This window comes from Mytilus galloprovincialis, chromosome 2, assembly GCF_965363235.1.
Source record: "Mytilus galloprovincialis chromosome 2, xbMytGall1.hap1.1, whole genome shotgun sequence".
Classification (NCBI taxonomy): Eukaryota; Metazoa; Mollusca; class Bivalvia; order Mytilida; family Mytilidae; genus Mytilus; species Mytilus galloprovincialis.
In genome coordinates, this window is record NC_134839.1 from 57,202,944 (window position 1) to 57,227,967 (window position 25,024).

Below are 25,024 nucleotides of genomic sequence, written 5' to 3' on the forward strand. Positions count from 1 at the left end.
GCTTTGTTGATAAGATGTACCTATGATGCGATATTGGCATGTGTTACTAAGGGATGGGTGACGTTTTGGTAATAGTGGATAGGCAAATTAAATAACATAAAAATACAGTTTAATCAAGACAAAGTATCAAATTTTAAACGGAATAGAAACTTTTGCTGGTGTAGGGTGTTAACAAATAGAAAAGGATTTCTTAAAACATAACTGGTTATCAAAACATAAATTTAATAATGTGTAAATGTTTGCATGTGCTATGGTGTTTCTTGGCTATAGTTTGTGTATCAGTATGGACAAAAAGCTGTAGTGAGGATGCAGCCTGTGATGATGTTGTTACCATGCCATTATTGGATAATCTGGGGGCCACATTAAAAGCTGATATAGATGTCAAGAATCTAAACAAACATTTAAAAGCTTACATAGAACTAAAAATGAGGAAAGTGTTTGAAGAAACCACCAAAAATGTGAAGACTCTAGTTGAGAAGGAAATTGAGGAATTGAATACAACAGTTCAGGAAAACCAGTCAGGTATTTCGTTTGATTCATTTTCGTTTTGTTTTTCATTTTTCAAACTTTCTGTAACTTTTTTGTATAACAAACAAAGAGAAAATTGTTATTTTCATGCATACAAAGTTCAAACTTTTGGAGACTAACTAAGATTCATAGTTCAACTGACAAAATCCTAATAGAATATCTATTATTACTTTTACAATTACCTGCAATTTTGACTATCTATTCATTTCACCGTTACGACAGCAATATTTGATGATCGATCAGAACATCGAATATTAAGAAGATCGGATGTATATGCAGACATTTTATAATCAATGTAATATCACATCCTATATTTGTCGTTGAAGTTTTTCTTGAAGAATCCCAAGGTTAGGACACGTTCAAATAGCTTTCAATAACAGCGAGTCTACCTAACTCAGTTTTTTTGTCTTTTTAAAACATGTGTTTATGCTTCGTACCGATCTGAACAGTTAACTCTTTCCAGTTGATTTGTATTGCCTGTACTATTCTAAACCTCACTACATGTTCATCTGCTTGTCCATCGAACCAACAACGTTGTCAGGGGTGTCTGTTGTTACGGCCAGAAATTACCTTTAAATTGTAGCCAACAAAAGACACAAATCAATAAGAAAATTTAACAATATTTATTATACAAAAGTTTACAAGAAGTATTACACAAATGTTACTGTCAACTTAACTGTCAAAATATGAGTCCAATGTTTTATCTTTATCTGTATCCGGATATCTTTCGGAATCCAATCTGAATATTACGGTCACAATCCAGTATGATGTTGTTTGTAGAACAAAAGTGTCAATCCAAATACTATGAATATTAATGTCTATTGATGTCTAAGTCTTAGTCCAAGAGTGAGTGTTTAACTTTAGTGTCTATATATATATATATATGCCTTATATATCATGTACTGTTATACGCCGCTAGATTAAAACTGACGAAGAAAGGTAACACACGGCCAGCGAAAGCTCTTTTTTGAGAGCCCAGGTGGTCGTGTGGTCTAGCGGGACGGCTGCAGTGCAGGCGATTTGGTGTCACGATATCACAGTAGCATGGGTTCGAATCCCGGCGAGGGAAGAACCAAAAATTTGTGAAAGCAAATTTACAGATCTAACATTGTTGGGTTGATGTTTAGACGAGTTGTATATACATTATGTACACAGCCATGTATCACCATCATTGATGGCGATCCGATGGACACATCTGTTGTAGAGTTGTCACTGACTCAGACGTACTTATGAATATAATTATTTTCGGTGACTGTATATTACATTAATTTGTAGGATCCCTTACTATAGATAATTTAGCTGATCTGTAACAATAACATCTTCATGCCTTATATATCATGTACTGTAGTACGCCGCTAGATTAAAACTGACGAAGAAAGGTAACACACGGCCAGCGAAAGCTCTTTTTTGAGAGCCCAGGTGGTCGTGTGGTCTAGCGAGACGGCTGCAGTGCAGGCGATATGGTGTCACGATATCACAGTAGCATGGGTTCGAATCCCGGCGAGGGAAGAACCAAAAATTTGCGAAAGCAAATTTACAGATCTAACATTGTTGGGTTGATGTTTAGACGAGTTGTATATACATTATGTACACAGCCATGTATCACCATCATTGATGGCGATCCGATGGACACATCTGTTGTAGAGTTGTCACTGACTGAGACGTACTTATGAATATAATTATTTTCTGTGACTGTACATTACATTAATTTGTAGGATCCTTTACTATAGATAATTTAGCTGATCTGTAACAATAACATCTTCATGCCTTATATATCATGTACTGTAGTACGCCGCAAGATTAAAACTGACGAAGAAAGGTAACACACGGCCAGCGAAAGCACTTTTTTGAGAGCCTAGGTGGTCGTGTGGTCTAGCGGGACGGCTGCAGTGCAGGCGTTTTGGTGTCACGATATCACAGTAGCATGGGTTCGAATCCCGGCGAGGGAAGAACCAAAAATTTGCGAAAGCAAATTTACAGATCTAACATTGTTGGGTTGATGTTTAGACGAGTTGTATATATATATATATATATATATATATATATATATATATATATATATACTTGTAGTTTTCATGGAAGATTCTAGAACAGTCTATAATGGAACATCCTAGAAAGTTACAACAGAAGTGTCTAGTAAAATGTAGAAGATTATATAACGCATCTTTTATTAGGATCATTCTGGAAAGTTCCAATCATTTCTAAAAGAGGGACGAAAGATACCAAAGGGACAGTCAAACTCATAAATCTAAAACAAACTGACAACGCCATGGCAAAAAATGAAAAAGACAAACAGAAAAACAATAGTACACATGACACAACATAGAAAACTAAAGAATAAACAACACGAACCCCACACAGTTCTAAGATTATTCTGTAAACAACTATCAGGCCACACAACACAAATCAGGCCAACATAAACAAATACAATAATTACAATATCATAACACTGTTGTTACATACATATATATCTATCTTTTCAGTCATTTATGGATCTTTTATATCTCTGTTTCTCTACATCTGATTTAGAACATATTTAGAGCTTAACATTGTTAATACACCAGAATACCTTGACATATATAGATGTCTTTTATTATAGGCTGCTTTTACAGCATTTTGCTTTTGCTTAAATGAAATGAGTTCAGATAATCAAAATTGAAAGACAGTAAGTTTGATGAACATACTAAAAAGAGTCATTTTATTTCATTTTTACATCGTATTCCTTTTATTTTTAAGGGGTGACATACATACGATGGGGAAGAAAAGATTGTCCAAGTGGAGCTGAACTGGTTTATACAGGTAAATGATTCTACATTCGAGTTCGACTTCTAAAATATGTAACCTGAAGTAAAAACAAGATGTTTGTTTCATGGCTTTTTAAAAGTTTGAAGACATGAATGAATCAATATGGAAATTTACAAACTAATACCCAAAGCACTTTAAATGAAGAAAGTTAGCTGGTGTAAATTTAGTAAATAAGCAAATGTAATTACATAATAAATTTCCACCTTTTTCACCTTAAACGATTGACATTTTTTTCATGTTTTATCATGATATTTTTCCTGCAATGTTGCATTTTCGATTACAAAACCTAAAACCACCTCTTTCAATTTGGAAATATTTGTTTGTCTTAAAGTTTCACCAACGCACCATATAATATATATCATATAGTCGTGTGATTGTTATAATGATGTTGGTCCAATGTGCCTGGGTGTTGGAAAATCTAAATATTTGACTGAGACAATATAGAATAATTGACTTTTGATGAGGTTGTTACAATAATTTATCATCCCCAAAGATATGACATTAACCGAGGACAACGACCAAGTGTGAATTTCGAGCAGTTGCAATTTCATAGTTCACTGGTCAATGTTCAATTTTCGTGTTTTGGTCTGTTTCTCATATTATATTATAAGTATAAAATGTCGACTTTACTTGGTACATTTGTAGATGGAACGTGTAAATGTCTGATTGTCAGCAGTCAACCATGTGTTATAATCTTAATCACTTTAAAAACGTTTATTTTTTCAAATTTCAGGATTAAATTTCAGCATTCAAATTTTCAATATTCAATTTCTACTAGGGTCGATCGCGAGGAAGCAGTCAAAAACATAAAGCTTCATTAAATTTTCCTGGTTAAATGTGTTTCGCAGAGATAATGAACATTAATTAAGCTTTATGTGGCGCATGGTGTGAGGTAGGTATGGAACGCCGAAGCTGCCTTATGATAATGACAGAAAAGTATGAAAGATACATACCTGTCAACTGACCCGTATACTGCGGGTGTGACCCGAGATTTTCACAATTCTGAGGGATCACCCGGGACACCCGCCGGGTCATTGAAATAACCCGGGAATTCCGAAAATGACCCGATTTCACCCGTATTTTTTAGCCTTGAGATTGATTTCATAAGTAATATTCCTTTGAAATTCCGGCAAATTCGTAATTCTTCCATGAACAGAAAGTTCATCTAGCTATGTAAACTGTCAAATTAAGTGACCCATTAAGTGCATGGCTTCACTTGACAGCTTTGGTGTCAAACACACTGTTAATTAACACCAATTACCTTAGCTTTTAGTTTAGGTCGTCAATAAATTGCACTATTGGTTTACAAAGATATTTCAACTAGAGTTACTTCCCCTTATTTGTCACCATTCAAAATTATTCCTTATATTTACGTTTTATTGGTGAAAAAGATTAAATCATTAAAATATAAAATTCAAATACATATTGAAAAATAACTTTTTCATTATTTTTATACCTTTATACAATCTTTAAAAAAAAGTTGAAAATTATTTTTTACATTTATACTTCCTTTAACTGTATTACTATATTTTATCATAGTCTAATTTCCTTGGAAATCGAATTATGGTATGTTTAAAGGCAGTAGCTATATTTTCAAACATTTTAAAATTACATTACAAAAATAAATTGTAGTATTTGATGATTTGTTGATCTCAAAACGTAAAGAACATAAGACTGTGTTACACAATTTATAAAAATCTTTAAAAGTGCAATGAAATAATAATTAATAGGATTTAAAATGACTTTAAAAACAAGTGAACATGCATTGACGTTTTGGTATCTTTGATATACATTATAAGAAAATGTACCAGAAATACTGAAATTCAGCTCGAAAAAGTTCTTACGCGTTATGACCTGAGATTTGATTATTCAATGCAGGTCATGACCTGCATTTTAAACGTCACAGGTTGACAGGTATGAAGATAGCTACATCTTGTATCAATATGTCCCATAGTATATATGTTTATCTTAGTGATATAGCTTTTTAGGGTTTTTCTCTCAGAAACCAATCAAGGTATTTTATTGAATAATAAATTTATTGTGAAGTTATTTATTTTAGGACAGGCCGGTGGTAATCATTACTCCAACAAAGGAGGCGGTGTTAATTACCTTTGTCTACCAAATGATCCAGAAAATGGAGAACAACAGTCGTATTCAAATGACCAGATATATGGTAGTGAATACGAAATCGAGTATGCGCACACACCAACAGGATGGCCCGGAAGTCTGCACAATACGGAGGTACCTTGTTCAGTCTGCTTCCGGAAACATAAATCCGCCATGATAATGGTTCCAGGTATTTTGAAGTTTAAAAACACATTATTCAATTAACCTTTAGCGCTGCACCCTATATGATACAAATTTTGCTTGATAAATTACAAGGAATACTTAGTCATAATAAGTCATGGTAGGGAAATCGACTCTACTCGTAAATAAATATTTAATATAGTAACAAGTATATGTAATTCTTTAACGTCGCTGTAGCAAATTTCACAAATTTGTAAAATTTAAGTCCTTTCTTTGTCAGAAAGTTTTGATTTTATTAGACTTGTATTGTATTGATAATGAATGTAAAGATTTGAACAGATCAAAATGTATCTGTGAAATCTTTCGGTTAAAACTAGTTAGATAGATAAGATCAATAAAGTCAGCTATTATACTAGAATTGATAAATGAGACTTCATTGATACTCAAACATGTTGAAGTTTTCAAGAATATGATATAGAAAAATTTGCTTACTGCTTTAATTGGTTTTCGTTTTATGTCAAACTTTTATTTGTCCATTGTTTCACTGTTTTAGCTTTTGCTACCCATGGGTCTGTCATAGATGAGCATATATACAGAATGTGTTTCACTCATCATTGAAGGCCTTATAGTGACATATGATTGTTAACATCAAAGGTTTTGGGGTCTATAGTGTCTACAAGTCAATGGTTTTTCTACTGCCTTTTTCAAATTTTATATGACTAAATAACTATACACGACATATCGACCTTGTACGACTTAAGTATTACTGCGATTTGTTGATATTTCAGGCAGAGAGACATGCTACAGTGGTTGGAATACGGAGTATAATGGCTATTTGATGAGTGACCACAACAGTCAAGCCAAGATCGACTATGCCTGTGTTGACAGTAATGCTGAACCGCTGGACAATTCAAATGATGTGAATGAGGATGGAGCTCTGTTCTTTACCGTACGAGCAAAATGTGGAAGTTTAAAATGCCCACCGTACACAAATGGTGCAACGGTTCTTTGTTCTGTGTGCACAAAATAAAGGATAAAGAAAATTAAGTCATCTAGATATGTGCCAACATATCAATTCAGTGACACCAGTTAATTGATTGGATAGTTAATGGTTTTCATGCAATGAATTAAGATAAACAAATTGTCTGTGTTTTTTTTTGTCTATCTGATTTCTAGTCTGTTTAAATATGATACATTCATATGTCCAATATTGCTGTTTCCATACAACTGATTAAAAAAACGAAAATATAGTGCAACAGTGCTAATTCGGAATGAACTGTTGTATTTCTGTCATAAGGTGTATTTGGGTACTGGTAGTCCCCTGGGGTTGCAATAACCTCGTAGAGAGCTATTTTATACAGTCTTACATGTTTGATACATTTTGACATTTTGCTTGTTTTAACTTGAAACTAGGCCATATGTATTGTGTATTTCCGCACCCTCTTATGACGCGCAGTTTTGATAATTAATTTAGAGTTTAAGTTAAATTTACTTCTAAAGCAGTTTTTAGGTTTTTTTCTTGAACAGATATAGGAAGATGTTGTGTTAGTGCCAATGAGACAACTCTCCATCCAAATAACAAATTTATAAAAGTAAACCATAATTGGTCAATCTACGGCCTTCAACACGGAGCCTTGGCTCACACCGAACAAAAAGCTATAAAGAGCCCCAAAATTACTAGTGTAAAACCATTCAAACGGGAAAAATAACGGTCTAATAAATGTTTAGCAGCAATTTTCCCCTAAAACTTCTAGGTCCTGTCAGTTGAAGTTTTAGAAAGTGATGAAGGGAGTACACATATTCTTAATAATTACTCTCGAATATTTGAAAGCTTAAGTGTGTTGATATCGATAGCCAGCTTGAAAGTACTAGTAACAATATTTGAGGTTTTGCATGTGTCTAGTCATTCATACCCATTTAGTATGACGTTCATTTTCACTGAACTAGTACACATTTTTGTCTAGGGACCGTCATCCCTCCGGTACGGAATGTTCTCACTATGATGAAATACCATTAGTGGCCTTTGACTGTTTTCCGCTCTTTGGTCAAGTTATTGTTTCTTTGACACTTTTCCCATTTCCATTCTCAATTATAACTATCTTAAAGCTAACGTATGACTTGTTATATATTACTGAATTTTTCAGCAATCACATAAACGAAAGGTATCTTTTATATACAGTCAGTCAGTAGCACCGATATTTAAATCTCCTAAATTGACCAATCACTAATTAAGGAGACACAAAGTAACTAATAGAATCGCACGCGGTTCAAACGGAGCGATAATGGCAGTGTTCACGTTAAGCGTCCCCTTCTGTATATGGTGCATCACTTATCATGCGAATGCAATCAGCTAAAATGTAACATTGGGAATAGGACACAGTCGATGAGATACATGTAACATATTGAAAGATTGGACATTTTATGTATAATTGCTTGTATTTGATCTTCGGGATATACGTTATTTATCAAGTCCATCTTTTTTTGTAACTTTCGTTCAGGACGTTTGTTGCTGTAAAATCTACATTTCTAACCATTATTCCAGAAAATCTTATAGAAATGAGTTGGAGACGCACTCCTTTCTGATGATTGATCGTTTTCGTGAAATGACGTGGTCTCGAAATGTGCATGCTCTACATCGAGTCTACTACAATGGTCTATTTCTGCCTGGTTGATCTTTGGTATTGCAATGTCAGGTTTTGTTAATTCAGGTTCTTGTGAGCAACTGCCATCAACTGTTACATATAAATAAGAATGCAGAAAATAACCAAAGTGATGTTTTCTACAGTATTGTTTCAGAGAATAAGATACGAAAATGATATGGAAACCTATACAGCAAAGCAAACAGAAAAAGGACGGACAGTTGCTTGAATAAATAAAACAGAAGAGCATTAATGACCATATCCCCTTGAAAAATTGAAGAAACAAGAATGTGTTCATTGTACACGGATGCCCCACTCGCACTATCGTTTTCTATGTTTAATGGACCTTGAAATAGGGGTAAAAACTCTAATTTGACATTAAAATTAGAAAGATCATATCATAGTGAACATGTATACTAAGTGTCATGTTGATTGTACTTCAACTTCATCAAAGACTGCCTTGACCAAAAACTTTAACCAAAACCTTAACTTGAAACTTGCATTATCATTTTCTGCGTTCAATGAACCCTGAAATTGGGGTCAAAACTCTAATTTGACATTAAATTTAGAAAGATCATATCATAGGGAACATGTGTACTAAGTAGCAAGTTGATTGGACTATCGTGGTGGGGCATAAAAATAACCCAAATACTGTTTCTTCCAATCAAATAAAACAAACAAACCAAATACTTTTCTGCCAATCAAATAAAACAAACAAACCAGTTTCTTGAAAAAAACGTCACTCAAAAAGAATGTATTGTTATTCATCCAAACAAACAACTTGTTTGTAATACATCGTCATGCATGAAAAAAGAAAAATCACACAAATACCGAGGAAAAGTAAAATTACTAATCAAATGGGAAAATCAAAAGCTCAAACACATCAAACGAATGGATAACAAATGTCATACAGGCAATTTCTTAAGTAGAAAATCATGGATTAACCTTGGTACTTTTGAAAGCCATTAAACGATATTTTACGATTGCAAACGTTAATGATTCTGGCATTAAAAATTATAAGTTATATATGTATAATCGTACGTCTACCTCCCCTAGACGCACTTGTTGTGCGCTATATTATCTGTTTCTTATTTTTGTTTATGAACCAGTACCCATGCTTGTTACCAATCAATTTTCGACCTCACAATCTTCGTGCTTATATTTCTACTTCAGAACATGCCCGTACAATGTCAGGAACATGACAGTTCTTTGTAGTGTTTTGTTGACTTTAAAGTACATTGCTAGCTCATAACTACAAAATCGATAGAAAGATGAAAAAGTCAACAAAACACTACAGAGAACTGTCATGTTTCTGACTTTGTACGGGCATGTTCTGAAGTACCAGTATAAGCACGAAGATTTATTATAAGGTTTAAGTTGTGAAAATATAGTAACGATATTGTGGTCACAAGTAGAGTTACCGACATGCATTGTGCAGATACTTAATTTATTGGTGATATTTTTAATTGCAAAATCTAGTTATGCAGCCATGAAAATTAATATAAAATAGATTAAATAAAGGCAACAGTAGTATACCGCTGTTGAAAACTCGTAAAACTATGGACAAAAAACAAAATCGGGGTAACAAACTTAAACTGAGGGAAACGCATTAAATACTAGAGGAGAACAACGACACAACACCACAATGTAACACACACATCAACGAACTAAGCATTAGACAAAATCCGATGAGAATAACCAATATAACATCAAAACCAAATACATGAATCTGGGATAGAAAAGTACCGTGACACGTCTTATAGCAATGTGAATTACCTTTTTCAAAAATGAGAAACTTGATGGTATGATTGATATTTGTATTTGTCATGATAATGTTTATAACATAAGGAGATAAATACACTATGCTCAATGTAACATACAGAATAGATCAACACACACCATCAAACACAACTGAATATTGAACAAAACAATTTAAAGAGAAAATGTTAGTTTTTTTTACATATGACATATATGAAAGGGGTAGGGGTGGCATATATTATATATTTTATTGATGGAATAAACTTATGATAGTTAATGAGATTAGTGAGGTATGGATGTGAAGACTTAAAAACAAAAACAAATGTTTATATTTAAAAGACATTCGATAGCTTACTATCCATATCTTTACCCGATTACCGACAATTAAAAGAAAGAAAAAAACACAAAAACGTAAGCAGTTAAATACAAGCGATGATTAATGGAATGGGTGAACATATACAGTAACAACATTTGTATAAAAAAATAAATTATCATATGTAATAATGTCCTATATACATGTTCATGATAAATTCTGACGTTGATAGTATGGTTATTTGAAACAGAGAGAACAATACCATTTTTTTTATTAATGTGAATCCGTTCTTTATATATAGTCGAGCTTTCTTCAAGTTTGTAAAAGGGTTATACCATTTGAGTCTTATATCACACTATGCTTTAAATCAGCTTCAAAGTCCTCGTGATTTATCGTAGATGCTTTAGATAATAGATGAACATTTTCCTTACTTTTAGTCTTTGTGTATATCGTTATAGGAATATCATCATCTTCATCTTCTTCATCAGAAAGTAAGTCACTTCCAGATTGTTGATTCTGTTCAAAGAATATAATTTCGACATTCAAATTTAGTTTAAAATAATAAAAAAAATAATATATTTAATAACATTAAAAGCATGATTTTCATAGTTGAAAGGAGTGGAAATATACGTAGGAAATCGTTTTATGGAGCCTTCAAGTTGTCTTAAACTCTCGTTGTCTTCGAATATAAACTATAATCAATGCTTATGTAAGTTACATATTTGTCTTTATGTTATACAGATTTTTTATCAATAAAACTACATCAAGACAGTAATTTTATATCTCATATTTTTAAAACAAAAAGAAAAACCGCATGACTTACATATTTCCATAGCTGGTTGCAGTTAAAACATCTCATCAAAAATTCCGGTAAACAGCAACATAGTTTTTCTGACACTGGATAGATGAAGCGTGAATTAATCTTCCCTTTTCTCCACCCTATGGCAAATGAAATGTCAACAGGTAAGATTATATTTACATGGTAAGGTAGTAATTATTTGAATAAAAAAACCTATAAAAGTAAGCATGGTAAATTATTTTGTTTCGTTTTGCTGTAGATTTTTAGGGACTATTGTCCGTACTGCTCTTTATTGGCGGTGAGATGGGACCAGTTGTTCGGTGTCGTGTCTTCGGCATATCATTTATTATCATCTTCTTGCTATATTCGCTTATTTATTTTATTTTTTAATTAAAAAATATTACAAAAAACAAAAGTCAAACATATTGTGATTTGAGGGGGGAAATTTCCACAACTTTAGAAGAACAATTTTGAGTTTTTATGTTTTTTGTACATACGGGTTCATCATATATTATGCCAAGGTTCAATCCTTTATGTTATATCGTTCTTAAATCATGATCCATTTTTTTAACATCAAAATTTGAAAATCAATATATTGGCAATTGCTAAACCTGCCGCATGATCCGCAAACCCTTCCGGCGCGCCTTTGTATGTCATCCGATGAGGTGCGGGATGCTTATGTTTAGTATTTCTATGTTGTCTTAACGTCATTTTTGTGGGTATTTTGCCATAGATTTGTTAGTTTGCCACTATGAGTTTGAATCTTTCTTTCGATATCTGGTATAATGTTTTTTGTTACTTTACCAGTTCGCATGTTATAAAAAGTTCTACCACATTAACGCAGACATAATCATCACTGAGTATTAAAGCAAACATACCTGTTGCCCAGCTTATTAGTATTCCAAACACAACTGAGATACCAACAGCAACCGTTGGATACCATAGAAACGACAACTGATATATTATTTTATATCCAGACCTATTAAATAAAATGAAACTAGTTATTTTTAGTTTATCTTAAATTTGGTAATTAAATAAGATACATAAAGAACATACAGTTTTCGGAACATATCGAATGATAAGCATACACACTGGTTATTAGTTAATTGCCAGGTTATTGCCTGCACGGGAATTATCAGCCAATCGGCAGTGATTTTTTTAGGTCAATAACAATAACTTACGTCCCGGAGAGTATCACCAGCCCAGTAGTCAGCACTTCGGCGTTGACATGAATATCAATTATATGGTCATTTTTTTATATAAATTTCCAAAACTTTTAATTTTCGAAAAACTAAGGATTTTCTTAATAGGAATAGATTACCTTAGCCGTATTTGGCACACCATTTTTGAATTTTGGGTCCGCAATGCTCTTCAACTTTGTACTTGTTTTGCTTTATAGCTATTTTAGCTATCACTGATTAGTCTTATGTAGACGAAACGCACGTCTGACGTATCAAATTATAATCCTGGTACCTTTGATAACTTTTTACTTACTTCAAATTGCAATAGAATGTCTCATTGAAAAAATAATTGTATATGCAATATTCAGTTAAACAGCTATTTTTTTCGTCACCATTTGTTCATATAACACTTAACTAAAAAAATATAGAATGTTTACCAGTCCACAGAATGATCTGTCATAAGCTCTGTTACAACTTCAGGTTTACTCGTAGCACTAAAATCTACTACGTGCGATGTAAATTGGTTAAACAAATCATTAATTTGGTCTTTAACATCACATCCATCCGTTCGGAAAGGTAATTCTGGTAATGGAGCTTGATAAACAAATGCCCCAGCGACGATCCAGAATATAACTATTGATCCAATTATAGTTCCAACAGTCGCTCCCTGAAAGTAAAAAATAATATAATAATCTAAATTATGAAATTTAATTGTCTAAGAAGTTAGAATTATCTAGACGATAGATGCAGCCTTGTAAGGATCGTATTCAGATTACAAAATCATCTTTATTTATTTCATTTTTTGCTCCGTTAGGATTTACAGATAAAATTAAAACATAGTAAGATTTATTCCTATGAAGAATAAATCCGGTTACCGGAGAAAAGAGGGCTCTGTTTTGGGAGTTGTCCCGCTTTGCACACGTGGTGGAATTTATGTATTATGAGTGACGTTGATTATTTTAACCTTGATAACTTTGACGTCATTCCTTCTTTACCACGATACAGCAGAGAGAAGACGTAAAAACTTGGTTCAATTAACAAATGTTGTTTCAACAGATACCCTCCAACCCACCACTCAAGTTAAAGTAATACTTCTAAAATGTAATTAATATGCACCTGTTTAATATGTATATATGTTATATCATGTTGTTAGTTTTTTGCTGTTTTTGTTCTATTTTTCAGGTTGAAATGACTGAGAGTTTGTTTCAATTGTAATCCCAATCCTTCGTCACGGCTTCACAAAGACTTCGACCATTTAATGGAGAAAATAGCGACACAACATCTACAAATATATTATGCTTCTTATCATGGAATAATGTATCCGCTGATCTTCTGTTTCCCAGGGCCAGCATCCGATATATTTTGGAAGCAATAATGTTAATAAAGATATGATATTACTATATAAGGAAATGACATTGTAAGGAATAACAATAAGGTGGAAATAAGGAATAAGGAATGGACTGTAATGTTTAATTATATACTAGGGACTTGCCAATTTTGTTTCTCGACAGTCCCATTTTTCGTCAAGCCGTGACCGTACAATTTTGTACTTTTCCCAAATAAACTATTTCTTACTTTATATTGTATGTTATTTGGCCCCACGTTGTCTCAGATAAAACACTTTATCCTGCAATTGGGTGTTCTACTATACAGATTAAGCAATACAGATATCCGCTATGCTGTATCTGTATACTATACAGATACCGCTTTAAAGCTCCGCCTACTGCCGGACTGAGTATTGTATGAACCTGCGTGACCTCAGAATGTGTATTGCAGGCGCATTCCAATGACGTACCAATGGCGAATTAACGATTACTTTTATACGTTCTGTTTGTTTTCAAACATTTCTTTAGAGCAATAAAAACCAAACCACCTTTCTGATAACATGCACACACGAACAGCAGTCTTTTTTGCGATGACAACTATCGATTTCAAAACTCGAATGTGTATGATTGTGTAACAAAAACAACCATGTCAATTTAAGCATGCATGTTAAGTGAATGTCTAGTCTGAAGCGTAGGACAACTCGTACACTCCTGTTTTAAATTGGACAATGTTTTGTTATTTGTTTTTACTGTTGAAATAAGTTGTTATGTTAAAATAGATAATTATTCACCTTGAGCGATGTATTATTGTTGACCATTCGAGATTCTTTTTTTTTTTGCGAACCCCTCTACAGCTGAATGTGTGATTACTGTATCGTATTACTACACGGGCCTCAAGGGATTTCAAATCGAAGGTAAATGCAAAACATGTGTTTTTGTGTCTTTCAAAAGACAAATAATATACAGAATTAATTGCAGTATAAAGACAATAACTGTTTAGTGTCTTTAAATATCAGCTGTATTTGTACTCGGCTCGAAACAGGTGTAATAGCTCGCTAAAAGCTCGCATACACATTGTTTCTTAGCCTCGTACAGATGCAGCTGATATTTAAAGACACTAAACAGTTATTGTCTATGTACGTAATAAGAATAAGTACAGTATATTATATGTCTGAGGGAAGCATATAGTGTGTGCATGTCAAAACCTTTCAACAAGAACATACATTTATCTTAGCTGTATTTGCAAGACTTTTGGGAATTTTGGTCCTCGGTGCTCTTCGGCTTCGTACTTTGTTTGTCCTTTTTAACTTTTTTGGATTCGAGCGTCACTGATGAGTCTTTTTTTGGAGGATGCGCGTGTCTGGCGTATATACAAAATTTAGTCCTGTTATCTATGATGAGTTTATTTACCCCTATTGTTTTAGTTAAAGAAACACTTCAGTGTTACGTTTTAATCTTCTATCTTGTTTTACAGTTTAAATCCCCAATGTATAGTATAATTTTTTTTTTATTACTTTTATTTTTACTATTTAGGCTGAAAAATTAGGAGACAACCATTTCCTTCGCATCAAGTTTTGTAGCATTTTGAATTGTAAAATGATGAAATTTTGGACAATGAAAGCAAGTATAAAGAAGCTCTTGCAGACAATAACACACATTTTATATTGATAAATTTTATAAGGTTTGTTTAATGCAATCTTAAAAACCAATGCACATCTTTCATTCCTTCTCCCTAAGATTTTACGATGAGTTGTCAATGATTATACTTATTTTTATATTGTTGATACTTTTATATCAATAATCCATATTCTCTATCATATGCACGAATGTGAGCATGCACATAAGTATAAAATATTCATATCACAAATAATTCAATCTCGTATTGTGTCATTGATTAACGGAATGCTGTAATTAAGATTAAACACAAAATAGACTCACCACTGCATTCACACATGGCATAAACATTCCCATTATAAACAATGCCAAAAGGGGTCCACCAGCCATACCTAACACTGTTATCATAATCTAACAATAGACAAATGATTTTACTTTATAGAAAAGAGAGTATATAGAGAATTTGCAAGAAGAAGTAAAGGTAAATGGCCTTACTCATGTAACATTAATTGAAATGCTCTCATTTGAATATATAGTACTACAAACGACATTGACTATAGATACATGTAAAGAATGATCAGGTTGATCTTTTGTTTAAATGTTTAATTACAGAAGATATGTTATTGTTATCGGTTTTGTAAAAACTCTTGCTAACTTGCATTATAATTAATCATTTTAAATTTTAAATTATAATTGGATTGTTACTTTGTTTTTTAAACATTGCATATAAAACCATGTCTTGATTTATTGTGCGTCAAGTCTAATGTCAGAAACCTCTCAGCCAAACATGAAGTAAACATAGAAGTTTTAAAATACTATAATAGTAGGCTAACATGAATATATTTCGTGGCATATTTATATATAAGATTTTTAACTTCGAACATCAAAAACCTACCACAAAGAATACACTAAACACAGAAAAATCCCGACTAACGGCTTACCATATCCATATTTTGTATCTAATCATTTTATAAAGTTATTGATCAATATTTCCTACAAACTAAGCATATTGTAAATAGACATATCATTTTAAACGGCGAAAGTACCTGCAAAACAGTAGTTCCCAGAAAGTAACACAAAAACGCTAGTCCAATAACAAGAAGTCCACCGAGTACACCTGAAATCATACATGTGTGTAATAAATGTTGCGTTAAAATTTGTTTAACATGTATATTACAATTTTTACCATTCGTATACTGTAGAATACGACCAAATAAAATTTAGCTGATTTTCCATTTGCATTAGAAAGATTCAGGACCATTTCTCATTATAACATAGTTGGTCAACCTAAACTCTAATAAAGTATAATTTTGTAAAGCTTTTTATCCATAAAAAAGTTGATCGTTACAGTGTCTTGATTTAATTTTAGCATTCAAGCTATTACATCATTGTACATATACCCCTTTTTTCTTCGACAATTTATCTTCCGTTATCAACGGTGCTTTTGAATATTTCCTAGTTAAGGTGGTACCTAACACTACAGGGAGATACCTCATTAAAATCAGCAGAACGTTTTAATAACGTTTTGTTCATAAGGGAATATTAGGCTCCTCAATATAACCAGTGTAATTTTTCGGATTAAAAGTTGGTTCAAATTTTTTGAAATTTTTATATTTTTGTCAAAGGGTCAAAGTAAATACTTTGTCAAAATTTTAAGAAAATAAAACGAGCCAAATTAATTTTAGTCAAAGTGTTAGGTACCACCTTAAGAGATCTTTTGACTATCAAGTTTGCTTTCACCTCGTATGATACCATGATATACTTGCTCAGTTTACATACCTGGATTCATTTCTGTTTACCAATCATTCCCATCCCTTACTTGTGTGTATGTATACCTTGATAAATTTGCGTTTTTCTTATTAAAATTACCTAGCAATTTTGCCAGTCTTGCCTCTGTTCTCTGCGACAGTGTCACATCACAATAGTCCAGTGTCGGCTTGATCAAATCTTCCAGCACAGTAATTGATAACGCATTTAAACACGATGAAATAGAGCTACAATGAATTTAGTTATATGCAATCAAATCAACACCAATTATATTGTGGTTTATACAAAGTTTTAACGAAACACTGAGGAATAAAAAAAACGCTTTAAAATCCTTCAATTAAAGTTATGTGCAGGCATAAATGAAGGGTTTGGTTTCGATGAACACGATGAATGAATTAACACATTCAACACGTATATAAATACTCTCAATGGAGATATAAATATACAACTAACGACACTGGCTCTAAAAGCATGTGCAGAATTATTACATATTTTCCATTGTTTTAAATGTTTAATTATAGAAGACAATTTACAGCAATGATACGTGATCGTTTTATTAGGACAACAATTCTGCTAAGTATCTTTTTAGTCTTGTTTCATTTGAACTGTTGTTTCAATTTTATGTTATGGTTGTACAGTTTCAATGTTTTCTATTTATTGGAACGGTTGAGCGCCAACAAAATCATTGAACCGACCCATAGTTTTCAGGTCAGCAGTTTGAAATCATTTTTTTTTGTAAATTTTTCCTGAAATATGTTTTTTTTTGTTCTATAGTTATAGTTCACTGATATGATTTAGCTCGGCGATGACTGTCATATGGTTACCATTAGCTTTTCACATCGTTAAGTTTTAATGTATAGATCATTCCGCATATATTCTTATTGTTTGAAGTAATATTATTACCTTAACGCGGCACTGAATATACAAGCAACAAATAAGCCAGGAATACCATTAACTGTTCCCAGTGTCTCCATGACAAAATATGGCAAAAGCTGAAAATATATCAGAGGATAAACAAAAACAAAAACAGACACAGAATCAAATATTTTAGCTTTAAATCTGATAACTGTGTGGTCGCATTATGAAAGTGTACTCATTGCTAGATTATTAATACTTCCATTTTGTAAGATCTATCATTACCGTTTCAATTAAGTCGGTTTATTCCGATCATGACGATCACATTATCAACTGGTTTAAGATGAAACATTCATAAGGGTAAAGCTGGGTCTCGTCTGACTACTACAGTTGTAGCGTAAAAAAAGCGTATTCCAGGTAAGTGTTAGCTGGACTACTTTAAAATACAAAATATCCGGTTTTCAATGACACTCGTGACAAAAAACCAGTCATTTGAGGAGATTTTCCTTCGTGTATCATTTTGGACAATTGTACTCTTTCACATTTGAGTATATAACAAATCAGGTGATTTGCTCTTTAAAAAAGATACGCTTTGACGGAAATAACATTAATCAAGAGAGAACACATTTAGATATTTTCACAATTAATCAATACTCAAATACTCAAATGTGTAAACCATAATTAGTTATCATAGAAATCTTCGTGAATATCATTTGAATATGTTCATTACATTAATTTTTTGTCTTTTTATCTTGTTTTTTTCTCCCTTTGAAACCTTTAGATGAGCATCATGATCTCACCTGGTCTCTTGCTAAAATCTTTCCATCTAGCAATGGATCACAAGTAGCGTAAGCAGCATATATAACTAATCCACTTAGACATACTAGGGTAATAAGCAACATGGTGGCTGGAAGGCTGATAAATAATGCGCTGAAAAATATATTATATTAGTCAGACAACTTGTATAATTATTGTTCTCATTTATGTTGTTGAGTATAAAAATTATAATAAGTTATAAAAACTAGAAATGGTAGAATAAGAACTAGTTGTTCTAGCAGTAGAGGCGTTTTAAGTATTATTTTGATTGGGAGAATGAATGTGTTCCATTATTAAATTTCTCATCTCAATACAAGAGTACCTTTTTATTTAATTAAGCAATTGCTATTTTTTTTGTTCAATATATGTTGGTAACGGTCCTGTAGCCTACTTAAAATTTTATCCATTAAGAGAACATAAGTGCCAAACATTGGGTAAAAACACTACAACGCAACCATAGACAAATTGATTTTAACCAACAAAACGACATAAGAAACCAGGATGAAATAAGATGTTACAGAAGAGTTCGCAGGATACATATCCTTACAAAATGTCAAAACAAATATATACAATGTACTCTTGACCTCTTGTCACTTCTTGTCAAGTAATTACCATTCCCACTGCTTTATGAATACAAAAAAAATAATAAATATTTAAGGTTAAAAGAATGTCGAAGGTAAGTTGATTATTATACAACGCTGATTGTTTTTGTTACAGAAAGTTGCATGTCACACAGTAACTCACAAGTAAACTGTCTAAAAGATCTCAACAGGTCATAATGATCTGAGAAGCTCTAAAAAGACTGAGCAAAACACTTTTTAAGACCTTTTCGATCTTTGTGTACATTTTCAGACTTATCCACTGTGATAAATTCAGCACTGTTCGAACAATTGTCTTGCAGTTAAAAGAGGGACGAACGATACCAAAGGGACAGTCAAACTTATGAATCGAAAATAAAATGACAACGCCATGGCTAAAAATGAAAAGGACAAAGAGACAAACAATAGTACATAATATGTGCACTGTTTAGACAATTGTCTTCCAGGTTATATGTGCACTGTTTAAACAATTGTCTTCCAGTTAATATGTACACTATTCAGACAATTGTCTTCCAGTTAATATATGCAATGATCAGAAATTGTCTTCCAGTTAATATGTGCATTGTTCAGACAATTGTCTTCCAGTTAATATGTGCACTGTTCAGACAATTGTCTTCCAGTTAATATATGCACTGTTCAGACAATTGTCTATCAGTTAATTTGTGCACTGTTCAGACAATTGTCTTCCAGTTAATTTGTGCACTGTTTAGACAACTGTCCTGCTGTTAATATGTGCACTGTTCATACAATTGTCTTGCAGTTAATATGTGCACTGTTCACACAATTGTCTTGCAGTTAATCTGTTCAGTTAAATTTATGTTCAGACTGTTCAGTAATTTGCGTTTTCCTTTAAACATCACAATTATACTGAAATACCAGAAAAGCTACCGAACAGTATTAATTTGACTGCAAGCGAATTTTTAACAACTCTGAAAAGTCTAAAATACTGAACATTACGAAATAATATATTGGTCCGACTTTTCAGACGATCTTAAGATCAAAATTAACGTTTAAGACTAAAACTCATTTACAAGTGACTCTTGACACTTATGATAATGGTTATAATTCGTAGTGACTGTTACGCTTCTTAAAGTGATATTTATACTTCTTTGAAGATACTTACAGTTGTGAGCTTCTTACATTACTAATACTCATGTATCTCTGTAACATTGTTTGATTGGCTCCATAGATAGTCAGCTGACCAATAAAACTTCCTACTATTAACCCCCAAAATGTGCACCGTACAAATGGACTAGGATCAAAACTGAAAATTTAATAAAACATCAGCACCTATGAATTTTGATTCATTGAAGCAAAGTGACCAAAGCAAATCCCTACTAAAATTTAGAAGCATTTATTTTATATTCTATCAGCACATATAAAAAAAAAAACTAAAAAAAAAAAACGCTGTTCTAAACATGAATTTAGTAAATATGGAATTTTGTAATATGTTCTCTTCCAGTGACTTTTGGTGTGCGAAAGGTTCACAAAAACTACTATTCTACCAATTGATAATCATTAACAAACTTAATCTTAGACAATATTGATTTATCTTCAAAAAGATTGTGATATTACACAGATAAATGGTTGATGCAAAGTTGTTATTGGAATGAGCCTTATCTTATAAATCTATGCATGCAATGAACTACACTTCACATCTTGTAACTGTTTTTAACTGAAGAGCAATAATTTAGTTAAATCTTTACAACATTTTGAAAATAGAATTGATTTGTTTTTTCTATTGCAAAATCGCTTACTTGAAAAATTCAATTCTGTTTCCTTCTGATGCAATTCTCCAGACCTCTGCTAGTCCTCCCAATTTTGAGCTCCCAATTGAAATGATGCCAATAAGACCACCAACAACAATGAATGTTTGGAAGGTATCGGTCCACAATACAGCCCGCAATCCTCCCTTCAGAATATAAATATTGTGTAGCATAGTATAGTACGTATCATTAAGTGAAACAATGATATTCCAAACAAATATTTGGTTTCCTACGTGAAATAAGTAACCATACTTGTACAAGAAGCACATTTATTGAAAAATAAATCATTGGAACAATTCTGCATATTGAGTGTAGCAGTTCATGAATGAATAGTGGTCTTCCCATTTAGATGAAAATATTTAGAATATGCTATAGGTTCTTTGAAATTTTCATCATTACATGCTGATGTGAAAATACATAGTTGAAGGCAAAATGTTCGTCCTAACTTCATACATTTACTAAGAAAAATATTAAAGCATTTGTATTTTAATGCATACATATGAATAGCGTTTCTAAATTGAACATTTAGTACGTATATTGTAACATATTGTTAACATATAATTAGTTTGAAGTCTGCCTAAGAAAAAGTCTTTTTTCAAAATACATTTTTGTACGTACCATAGATGTATAAAATGTGACTACAATACCAACACTAAGTATAGATCCCCACAGAGACAAACCAGTTACTACAATATATGATATAGGTTCCTAAGATTGTGTTTATAAATTTTGAAAAGAACATATTTTAAAGGCAAAGTTTGTTCATTCATACATTTATTTGTAAAAATGAAAGGTTGAGATCTCAAAGGAAATGATTAACTATAATTGCATATTGTAATTGTGTGTGCAATGGCTGTAGTGTTGACAATTAGTGTGGATTCTTGTCTTTCTCCTTTCACTTGATTAACTAGGCAGTATATTTTGCAATCTCATTTATACAGCTGGTTATTAGGCATTAGTATTTACAACAATTAAATGTATACATCCCTATATATTTTTGATCAACATTTAATGCCAGACACACGTTGCCAGCTATTTGATTCTTCTTCTGGCTCAAATAAAAAAAAACCACTATTATTTGGATTTTACTTAAAAGTGAAATGTTTAAATGCAGATGCTATTATCACTTGGTAATAATAATTTGAAAAAGATTTCTTATGGTAGCTATGTTGCAGGTAAAATATCAATTTTAATGAAGATTTTTTTTTTAGAAGAAAAAATTAAAAACAATACCATCACTATCTTTAACACAACTTGCCTTGATTCAATGCTAAAGCTGGCGCATACAATACGACGGCCATGTATAAAAGCTGAAGAAGAAAATAGAAAGATTATCGATCTACGAAAGAACGGTAAGTACAATGTATTGTTAAAATTTCAAACTTGAAATGTCATATATAATATGATTGTTATTTCTCAGTTTAAAGCTGACAATTCTCAGTTTAAGCTTGACACTTCCAATTTTGAGCAAAGAAATGGCCCTTTGACAAAAGAAACAACACATTGAAATGAGAAATGTCCTTTGAAATGAGAAATATTCTTTGAAATGAGAAATGTCTTTTGACATGAGCAATGTCCCTTTAACATGAGAAATCTCCCTTTGACATGAGAAATGTCCCTTTGACATGATAAATCTCCCTTTGACATAAGCAACAACAAATTGAAATGTGAAATGTCACTTTGACATGAGAAATGTCCCTTTGAAGTGAGAAATTTCAACTTGGAACAGCAAAATGTGAACTTGGGAGTATCAAATGGCAACTTAGAACCAATAAGGTTACCTTTGAAGTGAAAATGTTAAGTTGATAATAAGTAATGTCAAAATGGAAAAGAGAAATTAATTTAAAAAATATATGACCATACCAGTCAATCGTATCATTATATATTATAAATCACCTCATCTTAAAAACCAATATACTAGACTGATGGTAGATTATTTGTGGTCTCTTAAATCCATTCACAAAGATTATAAAACATTTGTCACATCTAAACATTTGTCACATCTAATCATTTGTCACATCTATACATTTGTCACATCTATACATTTGTCACATCTAAACATTTGTCACATCTATACATTTGTCACATCTATACATTTGTCACATCTAATAATTTGTCACATCTAAACATTTGTCACATCTAAACATTTGTCAAATCTAAAACATTTTTCACATCTAATCATTTGTCACATCTATAAATTTGTCACATCTAAACATTTGTCACATCTATACATTTGTCACATCTAAACATTTGTCACATCTATACATTTGTCACATCTAAACATTTGTCACATCTAATCATTTGTCACATCTAAACATTTGTCACATCTATACATTTGTCACATCTAATCATTTGTCACATCTATACATTTGTTAGTTGTTTAAAAAACATTTCTTTTTTGTTAAAAAACCCCCCATCAAACAGTAACACGTTTCAATCTCCCAACAAGATCTCGCCAATTTGGTGTAATGCAATGATCACAATCTTAACAATAAATGTTCATAGACATGTACTAAACAGGGAATTGTATTTTTCGAAAAAAAAATGAATAATAACTTATTTACACATGACCCTTTTTTTCCTACGAATTTCCTTGGCTTGTCGTGAGTTTTCTGTCTCTAAAATTAGGATTTTCTACCTCACGATCAAAATATTGTTATATGACCTAGTAACATGTGTACAGTGAAACATCATTGCTCGCTTATGCAACAAAAACGTGAAAGAGTACCAATGTGAAAGGGGTCACTACATGTGACTAAAGTATATTTGCAGGTGATGCATGAACTTTGATATATCAATCATAGAGAGAGAAGCATTGTAAAGTTGTTTTAACCTTTGGGATCTACTTACTTTTGGAAAATATGTAGCTTATTTTTAAAATATTACATAGCGCCAAAATAAGCAATCTACTCGATGGACAATGTAAGTAATAGGTCTTTTTTGTAATTATTGCTAATGTTTGCCGTTTAATGACTGTGGATACAATAAACAATAGTTACCATTTCTAAAGCAAAAATTCCACCTGCCAGATATCTTGTTGCTCTACAAAACCTCAACTCTAAATACTAAATAAAATAAATTAAAAATGATGATAAAAAGTATATTATAAACATGTTTATATCAATAAAAATTAACAAAAAACATTTCGTCGACTGCATGTTGTCTGCTCTTTGGTCTGGTTGTTGTCTCGTTGATATATTCCCAATTTCCAATCTCAATTTTCTTTCAATTGTTTTTCCAATACAACGTTTAATTTTCTGCAAAATTATAATAAATGTTAAAAATTTAACTCAATTATTCTTATACAATTACCATGTTACTTGAAAGGAATGGGTGTCAAATGTAAATGAAACATACAAATAAATGGCAAGGAAATGAAAATTCATATAACAAATAAAATGTGGAAGGCAATTTATTTACATAGCTAAGAGATTTATACAGAGCATGGATTCAATATCTATAGAACATACTTATAACAAACTTACCTGGTACGCACTTGTTAATCCAAGATTGTGAAAAAATGGCAGAAAAACATAACACGTCGCAGGGTACGTAAGTAGACCAGAAAATGCAACTAAATAATATTGACTTCCAAAAACATACATTTCTGTCGGTGTACCTAACACGGTAATAGCAGACATGTAACTTGCTACTAAAGACATTGCGACCGGAAATACGGGCATTTCTCTGCCACCCATGAGAATGTCATCTGCTGAAGCCTCTTTCGCGCCCCATTTTTCTTTAAGTAAATAGTATACTCCTATGAGTCCAGAAACTATTAATACAGCACCAAACAAACAATAGTCCAAAGCTGTAAAGGTAGCAGCCATATTGTATTTTTATGAATGTAGCAATAATTTAACTTGCTTTATGTATTAACAACAAAGAATATAAAACATCTATTTTCAGGAAAAAATCCTGTTTCATGTGGTAAACGAACTACACGTGGCCTTTAACACTGGACATAACCTTCTACAAATACGTCTATTTCACAATATTTAGCTGTGAAATA

The 25,024-nt window shown here is 32.1% G+C and overlaps 2 protein-coding genes across 3 annotated transcripts; one reads left to right on the plus strand and one right to left on the minus strand.

The window, feature by feature from the left end:
- The first annotated feature begins 24 nt into the window (after window positions 1-24).
- On the plus strand, window positions 25-6,730 carry LOC143063926 (uncharacterized). Its single transcript, XM_076236377.1, has 4 exons — window positions 25-522; window positions 3,265-3,327; window positions 5,393-5,629; window positions 6,369-6,730. The coding sequence occupies exons 1-4, from the start codon at window positions 228-230 to the stop codon at window positions 6,608-6,610; spliced, it is 837 nt and encodes a 278-aa protein (XP_076092492.1). The 5' UTR covers window positions 25-227; the 3' UTR covers window positions 6,611-6,730.
- LOC143063925 (sodium-coupled monocarboxylate transporter 1-like) lies at window positions 3,130-25,024 on the minus strand. Of its 2 annotated transcripts, none has more exons than XM_076236376.1 (16): window positions 24,498-25,023; window positions 24,012-24,077; window positions 22,271-22,322; window positions 21,631-21,698; window positions 21,004-21,158; window positions 20,370-20,510; window positions 18,632-18,761; window positions 17,880-17,968; window positions 17,079-17,203; window positions 16,256-16,326; window positions 15,534-15,620; window positions 12,708-12,937; window positions 11,968-12,068; window positions 11,114-11,229; window positions 10,722-10,806; window positions 3,130-3,370 (listed from the first exon to the last, which is right to left on the minus strand). In XM_076236376.1, exons 1-16 carry the CDS (start codon window positions 24,840-24,842, stop codon window positions 3,357-3,359), a joined length of 1,875 nt encoding a protein of 624 aa, XP_076092491.1. In that variant the 5' UTR covers window positions 24,843-25,023; the 3' UTR covers window positions 3,130-3,356. The 2 variants fall into 2 exon arrangements, with proteins under 2 accessions (XP_076092491.1, XP_076092490.1); XM_076236375.1 differs by lacking the exon at window positions 3,130-3,370 and adding an exon at window positions 7,677-8,312 and having other exon boundaries at window positions 24,498-25,024.